General features: G+C 44.8%; 2 protein-coding genes across 2 annotated transcripts in view; one reads left to right on the top strand and one right to left on the bottom strand.

Moving 5' to 3' along the window:
* Positions 1-3,023, bottom strand: part of T265_08459 (hypothetical protein) — a gene marked incomplete at both ends in the record, with an annotated part of 16,130 nt that extends 13,107 nt beyond the window's left edge. Inside the window, one exon of the mRNA XM_009174266.1 lies at positions 2,944-3,023. Coding sequence (XP_009172530.1) covers positions 2,944-3,023 — 80 coding nt within the window. The remainder of the gene's footprint in view (positions 1-2,943) is intronic.
* The window catches only part of T265_14579 (hypothetical protein), a gene marked incomplete at both ends in the record, with an annotated part of 39,326 nt that overhangs the window by 24,019 nt on the left and 265 nt on the right, over positions 1-15,042 (top strand). The window contains 8 exons of the mRNA XM_009174271.1: positions 2,248-2,501; positions 2,802-3,223; positions 5,314-5,393; positions 6,356-6,538; positions 10,537-11,060; positions 11,146-11,416; positions 13,139-13,557; positions 14,031-14,164. Coding sequence (XP_009172535.1) covers positions 2,248-2,501; positions 2,802-3,223; positions 5,314-5,393; positions 6,356-6,538; positions 10,537-11,060; positions 11,146-11,416; positions 13,139-13,557; positions 14,031-14,164 — 2,287 coding nt within the window. The remainder of the gene's footprint in view (positions 1-2,247; positions 2,502-2,801; positions 3,224-5,313; positions 5,394-6,355; positions 6,539-10,536; positions 11,061-11,145; positions 11,417-13,138; positions 13,558-14,030; positions 14,165-15,042) is intronic.

Raw genomic sequence — 15,042 nt, 5'->3', positions numbered from 1 at the left:
GGCAATGACAGGGCATGTACTCGACAGTGAGTACATGATAAATTTGGAAAACACGAATATTTTGACACGGGGACTAGTTATCACACCACAGTGACTGGTGACTGAGGAAGTGGAAATCGCCAAGCATCCCAGCGTGAATAGAATAAGGGATGTAGAACTGGTAAGCATGTGGAGAGCGGTTTTAGATATGCTGAGATGGTATGAGGCGGTGCAGGTATCAGTAAAATGGTCTGGGTATAAGAGTACAAAATCCAACCATAGTAAAATCCACCTAACCACCTCCCGACTCCGACCCCATTGTCCTACCACCCCTCCCCCCCAAATCACACAGACCAACAGAATCTGTGAACGACCCCCAAGAGAAATATTCCATTAAGGTGCCTAGACCGCAAAATCCCGAATCAAACTGATGACAAATTTCCCTAACCAACCTATCGTAAGTGTTGGTCATCCCCACCAGCCAACACAGAGGAACTTCACATTGACACCTAGCACTGATCAAATCGGCAAGTCACAAGAAATCTCAGATTAGTTCCCTGATTGTCTCGCTACCCGATCAACCTAGTAACTTACGCACTTGACCTGATCAAGCCCTTGTGTCAGAAGCGAAACTTTGCCCAGCAATAAATCCACCGACTGTTCACCGAACGTCGGAAACGATGACTACCTAATCGCTCTCAAACGTTTCCCAATTGATTGAGCTCATCTCTATTCAATCGTTACTCTTTCTCCTGTACGTTGACCAATTCGGTCGCAATTCCACTATATTTCTAGTAACGAAAAGCTTCGTTCGAATTTTCACAGCGGCCTCCGAAATGCATAACGAGTGTGGGAGGCGGTAATTGGTCTTCAGGCGAGATGTCAGTTTAATAAAATTGATGGTGATGTGAGGATATTCGCTTTTTTAAAAAATGGAGATTTCGTCCTGTCAGTTAAGTTAACCTATGCTGAAAAATCGTGAAACGCTGCGCAGCTGTTTCATTTTTGTTGGGAATCATCAACACTACGCATCTCACGAATACCAGTTTCGGAACTGGAATCTTTCGACCAATGGGTGATCAGTTAACCGTTGAGCCGCCAGCGGCTGATCGGAAATGTGATTAGCTCCCACATAGACAGAGCATTGTTCCACCAATCCTGCGACCTCGATTGATGACTTTCCCCGAGGGAATCTTATGAAATTATTCTTCCTCTTAGTCACTTCTAATGTGAAGAGATTCGGTAATTTTAAATTAACTTTCTGATATGTTGATCCGGTATTGACCTCATTCTTTGTATTAACTGTTCTGTGCCTATTCAACGCTTATCGCCTCATGTATACAGGTGTTGCAGGAGATATTGAATGACATTGTCCGTCTGAAGGGTTTCCAGAACAACTTTTTGGAATGAAGCCGTAACTAAAGCGATTGAAGGACCACAACATCTACGAAGGCGGCTTTCGATTTGGACTACGATAATTATCGGTCGCGTATGGATGTGTTAGGTTTTCTGACAATCAATTGCTTGCGAAGGTTCTATACGTTATTTGGTTATGAGAACCTATATTTATCAGCTTCGCGTTCTGATTGGTTATCTGCTCCGAATTCCATAAGGCCACACTCATTTTCGGCTTCGTCCGTTTGGGTATTGCGATTATCGCTATGCAGTCTGTTTTATCTAATCTACACATTCTTACCTCGAATTTGTGTGTAAATGAAAGAAGAGCTCATCCTTGTGTGGAGTATTGAGTCTCCTAATAATTGTTGTTGATGAAGCAATGGGAAAAATTGACACCGAATTCCAGACCGACAGAGAATACTTGACTTCTCAAACTCCTCCACATGGTCTAAATCTGAAGCTAATTGACCATGTTGCTCTCCAAAACTGCATTTCTTTAAGCAGTGGTCATCACAAGCTATCCTATATGAACCAAGATGAACGCACAACGATTTGTCATCAAATGAACAGACAGATATCAGCTGGTTTTGGATTTACAACCGTATCTAATTCGATAGTGTATAGCCTTGTACCGGGTCTCGCTACCGTTTTACGGGTGATTTTGTCCGTAACAAACCTCGTTACTAGATCGATACTAGTAGTCTGCGAGGTGCTCTGTATGTGACATGAAGCAATTAATTTGTGCTGATAACGTAGCTGGTGTCAGCTTTACTGTTCTTTTTACCATTCTCTTCCAAATTTATTACCCGACCAGCATTACTTTCGTGCTCTCCTCGTCTATTTCACGTCAATCTCACTTTCACACCATAGGGACATACTTAGTTTTTGCTGCCGCTGGCTCCGAGAACAGCACATTGGGACAGACCTACGAGGAAATGGCGATCGCTGTCGCGCTGCGTCCTGATCGTAATAACGGACGTGCGCAGATTCGACTGGAGCGCCAACTCGGAAAAATTGAATTTCGCACACCAGAATCTTTGTTTGATAGGATGAAACACTACAGTAGCGGAACGGGTGCAGATGGACGCTGTGGGCAATTAACTACTCTTGGCAAATCGCGATTGGTGAGTCCTTCTGTCCTCACGTATAGCAGATTCCCAAATAAGTTCCATCAAAAAGGGAACCCTAGGCTCTCATTCTTGTGAAATTTGCTGTAATCTGGGTGCTTTTGCCACGCGCCAACTTCCAGTTCACTCTTAAACGCTTACAACCACTACCCTTAGCGGGGTATCTACACGCGATTTGTCATTTCAAACGATACTATCTTAGTGACTGAAGTTTGTCATACTGCCCAGGTTCGCAATGGTCATCAAATGTGTGCAATCATATCTTATTCCGTCTTCCGTAATCTCTCGTCTTTTCAGGGTGAACCGATCTATGTTTTCAAGCTTGGTCACGGTATAACGAACGTTCGACCACTAGATACTAGTCATCAGCCTGAAACGAAAAATGGTGACGCTCTGTTCGTAGTAGAAGAAAACCTTTCGGAAAACAATACTCACATACCGAAACTGGAGTCCGTTCGTGTCGTGTTGTTTGGTAATTTGCACGCGTCTGATCAGTTGACGCCGCAGCTTCTGGTGCATTTTATTGAGTGGCTTTGTGAGAACCGAGATACTCGCCCTTCCGTCAACCAAATGCTATCAGCTGTCCAGCTGGCTATAGTCCCAATCCCAAACCCTGACGGGACTTCTCGAGCATGGTCCCGACCCGATGATTTCTTTCCATCAAGTCAGTCTTCAGCTGAACTATTCACCACCGGTCGAGATTCGGAATACTGTGACCGGTGAGTGTTCGAACACAGCCGATATTCCCTTTAGTAGTACTTGATCCCCACTTGTCTACTGAAGATTGTCGTGTAATAACTGGTCCGTGATTTTTATTTGTACACATCTTTGTTCACAAATCTACCGGTCGCTTTTCAACCTCTTCTGAAACACCTTGCTTCGCCATAGCCTCACCGAACCCATGCATCGGAAAGCTTTGGGCAACTTCATTTGAGAAACTTGTATGTATGACCCCTGTCCAACTAACTGATGAATAAGCCGGACCATATGACTAGTTGTGACTGTTTATGTGGTCATCAGTCTCCACAGAGGACCTGATGACTGTTAAGGCACAAGCGTGCAATCTGATGGAATTTTTCGACTAATAATCGGTTACTTTGGTTCGGGGGCCGCTGAAAATTTCCCTCCAGCTTCTTACTTTCTGTAATGAAATGGTTACCTGATTTAATGGGATCAGTTGATCAGCAAGAAACGCTGTCTTTCAGCTATCGGGTGACAGGTATGTAGTTTATAACTGCTATGCTGATGGGCTGCCCTCGCGTGTGAATGGTCTCTGGTTTCGTCAGTAGACGTAGGAGTGCTCAGCTGTGATCGTCAACCGCTCCTACAAAACTTGTAAGCTTAGGTGGTTACGCGTAGGATCGATTTATCAGATATGATTTCGTCACCTTAAGTTTCTTAAGTTGTAACTATATCACCTTATTGTATACGAATAAGTATACAGGAAATATCATGGTTGATTCCGGCGGCCAAATTTAGGAGGGATTCGACTATTGAGTTCTAAGTCCGACGTTGACACAGAGCAACCGCATTTGGGAGTCAACAACGTCACTACATGCTCAGCACCCTCACCCCTCATCATCATACTTACGAACAAAAGAGTCTCAGCCTCTCTTTCACTGGGTCGAGTTGGTTGTTGTCAAATTCCGTCCACTGGCCTTTTACAACCTCAGGTTTAGGATGCTGCCTCCTCTTCCAGAATCTTAATGACACTTCGTTGCATTCCCCATCAGTGGGTTGATCGTTCATTTGGTTGATATCCTCAGATCACTTTCAGAAGTCACCGATCTCCAGAGGGTTGTTCCCAATACGATGGAGTACTGGTGGGCATCATTATCGGCTTTTCAATCCGTAAACACACTGACGCTGAATACTTTGTTGGATATCGAATATGTGCTTTCCCCCGATGTGTGGACGTTTATTTTACTTCTGATACTCGATTTAAGCTGAGAATTTTTCGGTTCGTACCAAAACATTCGTGCTTCTGTGCTCCACGTTGTGGATCAATGTTTCAGTTGAAATTTCCTCTGGCGGCTGACGTCAGTGTATGCGGAAAAAGCGAGGGGCACTGTATTCTTGAAATCGTCAGATGTCCTCATCGCCCACAAATAGAATATGATTTTCAACGGTTTTCGTTTCAATGCCTTCAGATGGAAGTTCATTTTTCCATCGAACTTAACTGTCGCTGGCTTTCTCCTAAGGAAACGCCCTTGTTGACCACTAGCTTCTCGACTGTGCATTGTTTTTGGGTCTCAGAGGTCACCACTGAACCGTAGCACGTAACGGACCTCATTGGTCGTCACACTGTCACTTCCTAGTCGGACCGCCAAGCTAATTTTTGCTTCAGTCATCTCTCATTATTTTGAATGGGGTATGCAAAGGATGTTGAGCCACTGTTGTCCGTGGTTTCTTACTCTCACAGTTGAGTGCTGTTGGTAAGTATGGCCATTTTCCATGGGGTAGAGATTTCTAGCGATAAGTCTCCACTCTTTCTTTCCACCCTCTAGTAGGACAGTTAAACACTAGTGTTGTTGTTCTTATTGATAAGGACTTGAAGAATCTCGTTCCCTATCTACTGAGCTCAGTAATCCAGTTTGAGAAGAAATCGAAGTTTTACTGGAACTTGTGAATGTAAACAAGGTGAACAAGCATGTTGGACAGGTGCAAGCAAGGACTTTTTGGTTATGCACACAGTACTACTTGTAGTTTTGCGGAGCCTTTGACTTCCTAATGTACGCAACATTAAAATTCATACCATCTTGGCCCATTTTTAGTCTATTTCTCCTTACTGTTCGGCTTATTTGTTCAGCAACGCAAGGCCTTCGGATCATTTTGGACACGGTGCCGTTGATTCTGGTGGTCCTGTGGATCTTTGGCAGGAGTTGATTCGTGAGTTTTTCTGTGATTCGTTTGTACTACCAAGGTGCACTCGTCTGAATCGATGGAGGTCTCACTTAGTCCATTATGGCGTGTAAGTAATCACGATGATTTTTTTTAGCTCGTATTCCGCAGGTCTTCTTCTGATCAGCCACATTGTTGTTCTGCTATTACGATCAAATCTGGTCGAACGTCGGTGGAAAACAAAAAAAACTATCTCCACCCAGTCGTGGTTGGTTATACGTCTTGATATCGCCTCCGTTTGCTTCATTCGTGTCTGAGCCCCCACGTCGCTACTGTCATCCAGTTGTCTCCATGTAGAAATTATTGTTCTTCGCCCTCATTTCACCACTAACTTCCTTTTCTAGGCACGGAACTCCTCTAGGATTTTTTGGTTAGAATTATACTGTAGGTACTTCTCCCATCAGTGATACGTCAGACGCGATTACGGGATAATATCTGACGGATTCAGGTTGCATCGTGACATCTTGTTTGTTCTGTATAGTAAGACGTCAAATAACCACTGCCACATTGCATACGTACGAAGGCCTTACTATTCTGGAAGATATAGCTTCTTATGTGATCACTTAGCCCTCTTATATTCACTGGGGACAACTGTCATCAGAGAAGTCGATCTCAACGTCAATTTATCAGCTATAAACCGTGTCCCATAGGCTTCCGTGCCACTCGGAGGAAGCATGGGAGCTGAGGTACTGGTACATTATTTAAGTCTTGGATTGGGTTCTAACCAACAACCCTCCGGTCAGCAGTTTCGCACCACAATCAGTGTGTACAGAACTGCGACACCTAACCTACTTTGAACTTTTGAGTTTCACAGGGAAATCGGGTGGACTAAGTCCCAGCTAGGTATTTTCCCAATTCTTTTCGAGACTGACCTACCGAACTCATGGTTCGGTGTGGTAGAACTGCGGCTTCAGTTAATATCCCCTATGCTTCTTTCTCCTTTACTTCAGATCTCACCGGAAGCTCTTTGAACAAAAGTGCACACTGGTGGTGGGAGAACGAACAACGCGCGAATTTATCCACCCACCTAGAACCGGAAACCAGCGCCATTGTCCATTGGTTTCGGTCGTATAAGCCCACGGTGATCTTCAGTTTTCCAACGCAATCTGTGCCTGGTATTGATTACGGGCTGGGTGAGTTTTCGTCTATTATCGAATGTCTACAATAATGTGACCAGTCTGCAACTACGAACACGTTTTTCTAGTGATAATCTTTGTTGACCAGACTCAGGCGTTTCACATAAGTGAATAAAAAGTTCATTTGCAAACGTAACCGGTTGCGATCGAAGCTCATGTGAGTTCCTATGAAGGATAGTGCTGCTTGTCATCTACGTTTCAGCGTGGCACAGACAACGATCTGTACAAGCCGAGTTGCAACGCTGTGAACGCCACCGTGTCACCTGTAGTTCTGTTTGGACATAGTGCAGGACAGCAAATTGTTGCCGATATCAACGCCTTTTTGCATACACGAACGCTTTGTATACTGGCATTGGATAGCTGCATTACACTACCATACTTGCTTTCTCTCCTAAAAGGTCTTTCCTATGTAGGTCTTGTAACACTACCTGCGTATCTCAGCATCCCATTGAGCTGTACTGGAGGATGCCTATGTGACATCCACAGAACCTCCTACCAAGCTGATCAGTGGATAGAAATCTCAAACGCGATTTCATAGTCCTTCATATTGGAGTTGAAACAGGTGTGGCAAGGTTTTTTTTCAAAATCGGACCATTGTGGTAGTCATCCTTCAACCACAGCTGCCTTGTAGATGGGCTGTTGGGCCAAAGGCTGTGGTTGAGAATCCTAATGGTCTTCCTCTCTAGGTTTGAGAGTTCTAGCAATATCTCAGCCCACATAAAACCATAATATACCTTCACAACACATCGAACATCGCATGATGACATCGGTCAGATCGCATCATTCACTATGTACAGCAGGGTGAATAAATGGAAACCCGAACACTGATGCTTCTCATCTTCTACAGGGACTTTCAGCGGTGATTGACTGACTACGTTTTGTTTACAGTTTCTACTGATGCACCAATCGACTGATTCTGTGGAAGTCATTTTGCACACGTCTTTGCACACTTCATGTACATCACAGGAGATTTCAATGCACAATTTGGGCGTCTAAGTTCATGCGAGGTGCGGTTAACTGGCAAGTTAAGTTCATTTCCGGGCGAGCGTCTTTCACAACCCTTTTCTGACCACCAGTTGTTGCTCAGGAGTACTGGTTTTACGCGCAGTAGAGGGCGTTGTGGTGGTCCCCTGCTCAGAATAACCGTGAAGTCAAATCGGCCACGTGACTGCTAGCTACCGGTAGCGAGTGTCAATACTCAACCGCCCATTTTTCTAGTCTACATATGTTGATTCGGAATATGCTCTCAACCATTCCAAGATAAGCCTAAGCAACAAACTTCTTGGTTACGATCTTTCTGAGCCGCGAATTTAGCAAACTTCTAATAGCCCGCAATATGATGCCTTATCGTTCAGCTGTAGCACCCTTCCGGTGCCTAACTGCCATGCTACTCGAAGGTTTCACGAGGGCTGGGATACTGCCAGGTTGCCCAAGCCTAGGCAGGGGAAATTGAGAACCAGAGGTCGGGTTCGAATCACGGACATTCCGGTCAGTAAATTCGTGCTCTAACCATTTGGGCCATCTCACCCCATATCATGCCTTAGAATTGGCCTCTCCAAAATACATGGATTGCAACTAAGACGAGGTAAAAGCCGCCGCACATGACACTGGAAACGCAGCATGTGATGCTTCCGGACGTGCACATAGTAACCACTGGTTCTCAGAACAGACGGTGTCATTTCGCCACACAAGACTTTGTATCCATTTAAGAAAGCAGTACAATTCGTCTAGAATGGTCTGTTAGAGTCAAATCGGCGTTGATTGAAGAGTGTGGTGGAATCAAGAGACTAAAAAAAATGGAGGAGGCCAGTGCATTGGGATGCACTTAAGTTGTTCCAGCTGATTCGCAAAACAGAACCCAGAATATCGTTTATTAGTGAACTAAAATATAGTTGATACCAGCTTCTAAATACTTGGGCAAAATACCTCCAACAACATGGTTGATCGTTAACCTTAATGTCTATTTTCTATTCGACGCGCTCACCTCGAGCCGTTGTCTGAGTTCACTCTCACTTGATGAAGTACTAAACTGCCTTTCCGGTTTAAGGGGCTATCCAACTGCCTGACAAAATGAAGTTCCACCTGTAATGCTTTGTTTTGCGCTCTGAATAGATTAATTGATCTCATTCGAGAACAAGAACGCGTTCCAGGCAACTGGATCCAATCGACCCTCGTGCTTCTATTCAAAAATGCTACGTGAAACGACTATTCCTGACGCCTGTCATGATGCGACTGCTCGCATCACTAACTACAACACCGACAGCAACAAGCAGGGATTTGCCCGGGTAGAAGTTGCATTGACCACATCTTCATATCACGCCAGATGCTTGGGCAGCGACATGCATACCACCGTGAAAGCATTGCGAATTTCCTGAATCCTTTCACTCCGTAGCTAGGTCACTAAGGATATAATTTACCAAAGATGAATGCCATTGAAGTTTGCAAATATACTCCGTGCCTTCTGTTTTCACGATCCTGTCCGTTTACAGTTTCCAACAAACTGTCCAGAAGTTTTCTTACAACTAATGGGATTAGGCTTCCCTATCTCTTTGTCTAATTTTGGTCATCGATATTATCATCGATGAGATCGAGGTCTTTGCTACCGAAAGTGCATCTGGACTTGGATTATGCGGACGACAGTGTCCTGTTGACTACTACGAATCCACAGCCTATTATAAGTGGAATTCTGGATGTGACCCATAATTAGGGCACGCATTTTACAAAGTGCAGTATGTGCAAAATATTGCTCCGTGATTTTGAGCCCCCCTCCACCCGTGTTCTTCTGAAATCTCAGAAAGAGAGAAGCTTGATTCTTTTGATCAATTTACTTATCTCGGTAGCTGACTATACTGTGACGGAAGTCAATGTATGTATTACCAGTGTGTTAGCAACATTTGCGAAGTTGCGTAATTCACGCGGCCAGGACCGAATTTAAAATCTAGCGGGTTATTTTTGCCTGCGATCAAACTTTTGATCCTCTGCATCTTCGCAGTGTAGTGTGCGTTAGTTGTCTGCAGCCTGTTCTTAATGGAGTTGCACTTATGGTTGCATGTCAATTAAATACCAGCTGTTGAATGCAGTACGACCCCTCTGTAGGGTCGGCTATTCATTTGCCAGGGGTTAGTCAGAGTACGGGATTAGTTTTATGTAATCATGGTCTATTTTATTGGTTACAGGTCCAATTTTGATGGACGATTGTAGCGTATTATATTGAAGCCATGCTCTTTAGATTAAAAAAACCCGCTGACGCATGGGCTAGTGCAACCGATGGTAGTCGGTGCTGAATGCAGTGGAGAATTACTTTTCGGAGTCTGGCGTATGCCGGAGGTCGAGTGTCGTTATAACGCATCCGGTTGCCGAGAGAGCGGAGACTTGTTGTGGTCGACTGAAACGCGTTTTTCCGCTCTGGGTTTTTTGCCTGTGGAAACTTCTGGTTTGCTTGGTAGCTTTTCCAGAAAGAGACCGGACATAACTTCAATTGCGCTGACGCGGCTTGAGTCTACCCAACCGGGATAAGGCCTTTTTTACGTTAAATTCCCGCGTTTTTTAACACGGCACAGCACAGAATCCTCTTGCTGCAAACGAAAATATTCATAGTGAAAACCCAACCTCGGATCTCCAGCATGATTACTTGGTCAACCGAAGCATGCTGGATATTCGTCGTACAGTCTTTGCCGGTGACTTAGCGAATCAGTGTGGAATCTCAGTACCTAGATGTGAGGTTGTTGGTTGGATTCCCATTGACTGCATCTTCTTTTGTTCCATAGTATCGCTCGAAATCTCATCAGATGTTGGACAGTCTACCCCAAATGCCTCTTTGACCCTTCGGACTCCTTAGAACAACGTCTTATAGACTGTATTTGGGTAAATTCCATTCGGTCGTTTTTAACATAGACGGACAAACAGTTTTATTCCGATGCCGTAAGTTAAGCAAAACTCACTTTTTTCAAGTGGATGTTCAGCTCTAGCTCATAATTGCATCACCGAAATTTTAGATCCCAACGAGACTCCTTATGCTCAGCACATTCAAGGCGAAATTCACGACTGGTTGCGATTTCTCGGACAGCTTCTTTCACCAGGATTTCGCCATCCTACACACGTGTGTTCTACTCCGATTCATGCTGTCTCATCGACCCACAAGTCGTTTAACGACCGTCGTCGTCGACCTCAAACAATGATGTTCATTGACGATTTAACTCCCGCTAACCCTCGACCAACCGAATCCAAGTTGACCTTGGAGGCTTCTTCAGCGTTACGCCTGTCCTCGATCTCACCCGATTTGGCCCGGCTAGACTCGCCACGTGGACAGCTCCAGTCGGACGCTTCTTTTCAACCTCCCTTACCACTAGCTGGTCCAATCAGTCTCGGTCTCTCACTGTGTCCCGCCTGTCTCCGTCCCACACCACCAGGTGTGGCTCGGATTTGGAAAGATTACCGTTTCCCCAGTCTTTTGCTTGGTCTCATCGGTCATGCAACATTAACCGTACCAGGAAGTTCCGGTTTGATTGGTCGAGTTGAGGTACGTTGTTTCTACTTTTGTCGTCATTGATTTAACTGCCATCCTGCGTGCACTAAGGTCTCACGTCATTTTTCTTTGCGTGCAGTCGACCTCTGGTTATCCCATTCCTTGGGCCCGTATCCATATGGATTATATGCAGAGTGAATTGTCCACCGGACCCTCGGAAGACCGTGGCCAATTCGTTATTGCCTTACCACCTGGGATATTTCGGTTCAGTGTTCGAGCCACCGGTTATGTGGATCTCAGCGAACTGATTAAAGTTGAGATGTTGAAAGGTCCGACGTATCACGTGTTCCGTCTCACCCCTGTCAGCGCTCTATCCACTGATACGCGGACGCATTTGATGATCATTTCTGGTAAGCCTGTGACCGCGTTTTGTGTTGTCCATCTCAAGCTTCTTTAGACTGAACTCATCCGCAATCTCGGTACCAGTCATCTTTTGTCGCTCGTCGGTTTGGTGAATCTGAATACCTGCTTGTCTTTCCCAGCTTAGGTGTCGAGCATTTTTACTACTCTCGCTTTCTGGTGTAGGAGACTGTATCGTTGACCCGTGCATATCAGTCTTCTGTACTAATCAACATTTTGAAACTGTCCAGTCTGTTCTTCGGCTTCTACGCAAACTACATCCGTATGTTTTGACAGTTACCGATTGTCTGCGTATTCGACATTTCTTCTCTGTTAAGCAACGCGATCATCGGTGCACTGAAATTGCCATTATTTTCGCATTCTGCAGCGGATCGGTTGCCTGCCACTGAAGGTATACAAGCCTATTCAGTCGAGCTTCCAGAATGGTGAAGCCAGAACCAGTCAACAGGGGCATTTACAAGGAACCGTCAAACATACCTTGGGTTAGGTCGTGAGCTCCCTTATTGAGGCTTTATGCACAGTACGAGGAAGTTCAACCTTACTGCCGAACTCCGCTGAAACCACTGATGGCTTTTGTCTCAACTTCATACCACAGTTCGCTTCCTCTCTAATGATGCATTGTTCATCGTTCAAAGTGTAAGTCACTCCGATAGCTTAGCTGACAGCCTTTTTCATCTCCCAGTTGATTGACACTGTGAATCTGCTAAATTAGTCGCAGTCGATCCACAGGTATTGCTGTTCCAAGTGTTGGTACAAATTACTCTCTGGCTTCCATACATGGCTTTGGTGTCTTGGATTGCACGCTTCACACCAGATTGGTTGTTATACACTTCGATAAATCGGCGATTTTCAGTAGTTCGGATAGACGGGCTCTTCTACCTATGGGCCGTTACTGGTTTGCCGTGATTGTACACTTGTGTTACCGGTTAAAAGGCAGGCATAAAGTCCAACTTCTTTCTTCAGGTGCCATCCACCTTGAAGTGGTGCCCAAAGGGCTTGTACTTGTTTGTAACTCATGTGCAAGCTAGAAAATCCCGGGGCAGCAACACTCAAAATCGTATTTGGTACTTTTGCCTGGACGTCCTGGTGAAGTAAAAGAGCTTACGGGAAACCGAGTATAGAAGCCGAAACTTGGTTATCCATGGGCCTAGTGAAGGTGTCTGATGGGTGGATTGTGTTGACTAGGGTCTATTCTGACTTATGATGTACGTATCGACTTCGAACTATAGGTCAACGTGATTTTTGTTGGAGACCTGGACCTTGAGCCTGACAGTGTTGCCTCTTTATACGTTCGATTTCAAACTAGTCACTGACACCAGGCTTGGATATCGCTCTCGGATAGGTACTTACAAGGGCTTCAAGTAATGGACTGTAAGTAGCAATGTGGTCGTGTTAGATGTCAACAGTATTTTCACTTATTCATTTTTCTGAAAGCACGACTTTTACGACGAACGGATTGCCTTATACACTCAATTTAACCAGAGGTGGGACAGGATCTGTTGGACAAACATCCGATGAACTTCAGGTTAAAATCGTTGAGGTATCGTTGAGCGATGCCTTCTTTTGAAAGCATATTGATCGTGCCTTCGACCTTTCGACGGGTTAGATTGACGTCGCTCAACATGACTGAAGTTATTCTATGGGTTTCGCTTCATATATATATATATATATATAATATACATATAATATATATATCCATTTTTGTTTCGAAGGTTCAGTACTCGTGACAATACTATCAGCTGCCACTGTTTGGTTGTCCTATCGCTTCTGCTGTCGACCGCGAACTCCCTACGCAATGTCTCGGCGTGGCCTAACGACTCGATGCCAACCTGGAAAATCGATGAGCGTCCCCATAGAGGATGCTCGCGGTTCCTATCGTCTATTACCAGTCGAACACCCGAAGTCCGAAGGTGAGGATGACAGTCGTTTGGCTATGTTGCGTGGAGAAGCGATAGAGGATGAATATGACAACGATGTGGGGCAGTCAAACAATCGGAATGGCACTGATCATCCCTCCATGGAATTCAGGCCGAAAAAGTTTCGCCTGCTAACAAATCAGCGTTTGAAGCGGTATAGTAAGCTTACCGATTCGGGCCTACCTGACACTGACAACCTAGAGGAGATTGATCTGGTGTGACCGCCTTCCTTTTTCTTTCGAGCGGTCCTTTCCTTTCTTTCTGACACCCTTGTCAGAAAGCGCAGGTTCCATATCTAGTCACGTTAGTGCTGTTTCCTGAGCGCTGCATGTCGGTACACTACATTCCACATTTGCCCTGTTCTGTTGTGCCAGTCTCTTGTCTACCCACCGTTTACCAGTGCATAATGCTTTGGGCTCTCATCAGCGTTCCTATGTTGTCGTATTTTGTGGCTTCATCATTTCTTATGTTCTTTGCTGCATTTGTTTTCCAACGCATTACTTGATGTATGAGACGATTATTATCCTGTGAGTCCGTTGTTTTCCATTTACATGGGGATTGGATCAAATGGTTGTTTGCCTCACTTTCCACCAGTGTTTTTGGCGCCTTCGTTTCGCGAAACGTTCATGTGTAGGATTGCCAAGGACGGTCAGTACGTTGTCTGTTACTCTTTCCAGTCTTTTATTAGCATCTCTCCAGAGAGAGTTCCGATCTAAGTTTATTTGCCTGGGAGTTGTTTGTCTTGAAGTCACCCAAATTACAGCCTCCATCCGAAAACCGTTGGCAGACCTCAGGACGGATCAATTTTCTAGCTGAAATCATGTACGAACGACATGTTTGTTTCAACTCGATCATCAGGGTAATGGTAGATAATGGCGACAACAACACATTGTTTTCTCGTCTCTCAATGATCATAACTACCCAACAGGCTGACGTTTTTAGTCGACAAGTCATTGATGCTTCCCCGATTGGCAGCAAAGTTCGCTACGCTGGGCCATGGCCTTATCCATCGTCCCTAGCGTTTCGAATAAGAAACGACCTGTTCTATAATTCGGAAACAAAGACAATGTAACAGACGTAGCCTCACGATTACACATACGCTCGCCCAATTCCGTGACCTTTTCATTTTAGGTTACCTAAGGATTACGCGCCATGATAGCATACTGTATTTGTTCAAAGTGGCACAGAATGATATTTCAAGAAGGGCGCTCCGGTGCCCGAAGCGCTGCATGGGTAATCTCTGCTTGGACATCCAGTCACTGTGAGAGCGATCCATCTTCATTAAAACCTCAAGAAGCCGGTCTGATTACAGAGTTACCCGTAATAGAAAGGTCAAGATAATTAACTCTGCCATACACAGATATATGGTCGTATCTGGGAGACGGTCGCTATATAGAGAGAACCGTATCGGCGGGATTCCGCACTGACGATGTCTTGTTTGATGAGGAAACGTTTTCAGTCCACTTCTCAAGCTCATCGAACGAACGTATAACTAAGTAGCGCACCCAATCCATCTCTTTCCCGCAACATTGTTGACACTATGCATCGTATTGATTTACATCATGATTGGTGGTTACCCCTTTCTTATGCCCTTGTAATTACTTAGCCGTCTTCCTACCCACTAAAGTTGCACTGTTGTTTTTTAACTAAGTAAGAAAGACCAAATTCCCTCATCTGGCTTGAGGAATATATATATATAT

This window comes from Opisthorchis viverrini (assembly GCF_000715545.1).
Source record: "Opisthorchis viverrini unplaced genomic scaffold opera_v5_217, whole genome shotgun sequence".
Taxonomy (NCBI): domain Eukaryota; kingdom Metazoa; phylum Platyhelminthes; class Trematoda; order Opisthorchiida; family Opisthorchiidae; genus Opisthorchis; species Opisthorchis viverrini.
This window is presented reverse-complemented; position numbering and strand designations above follow the sequence as displayed.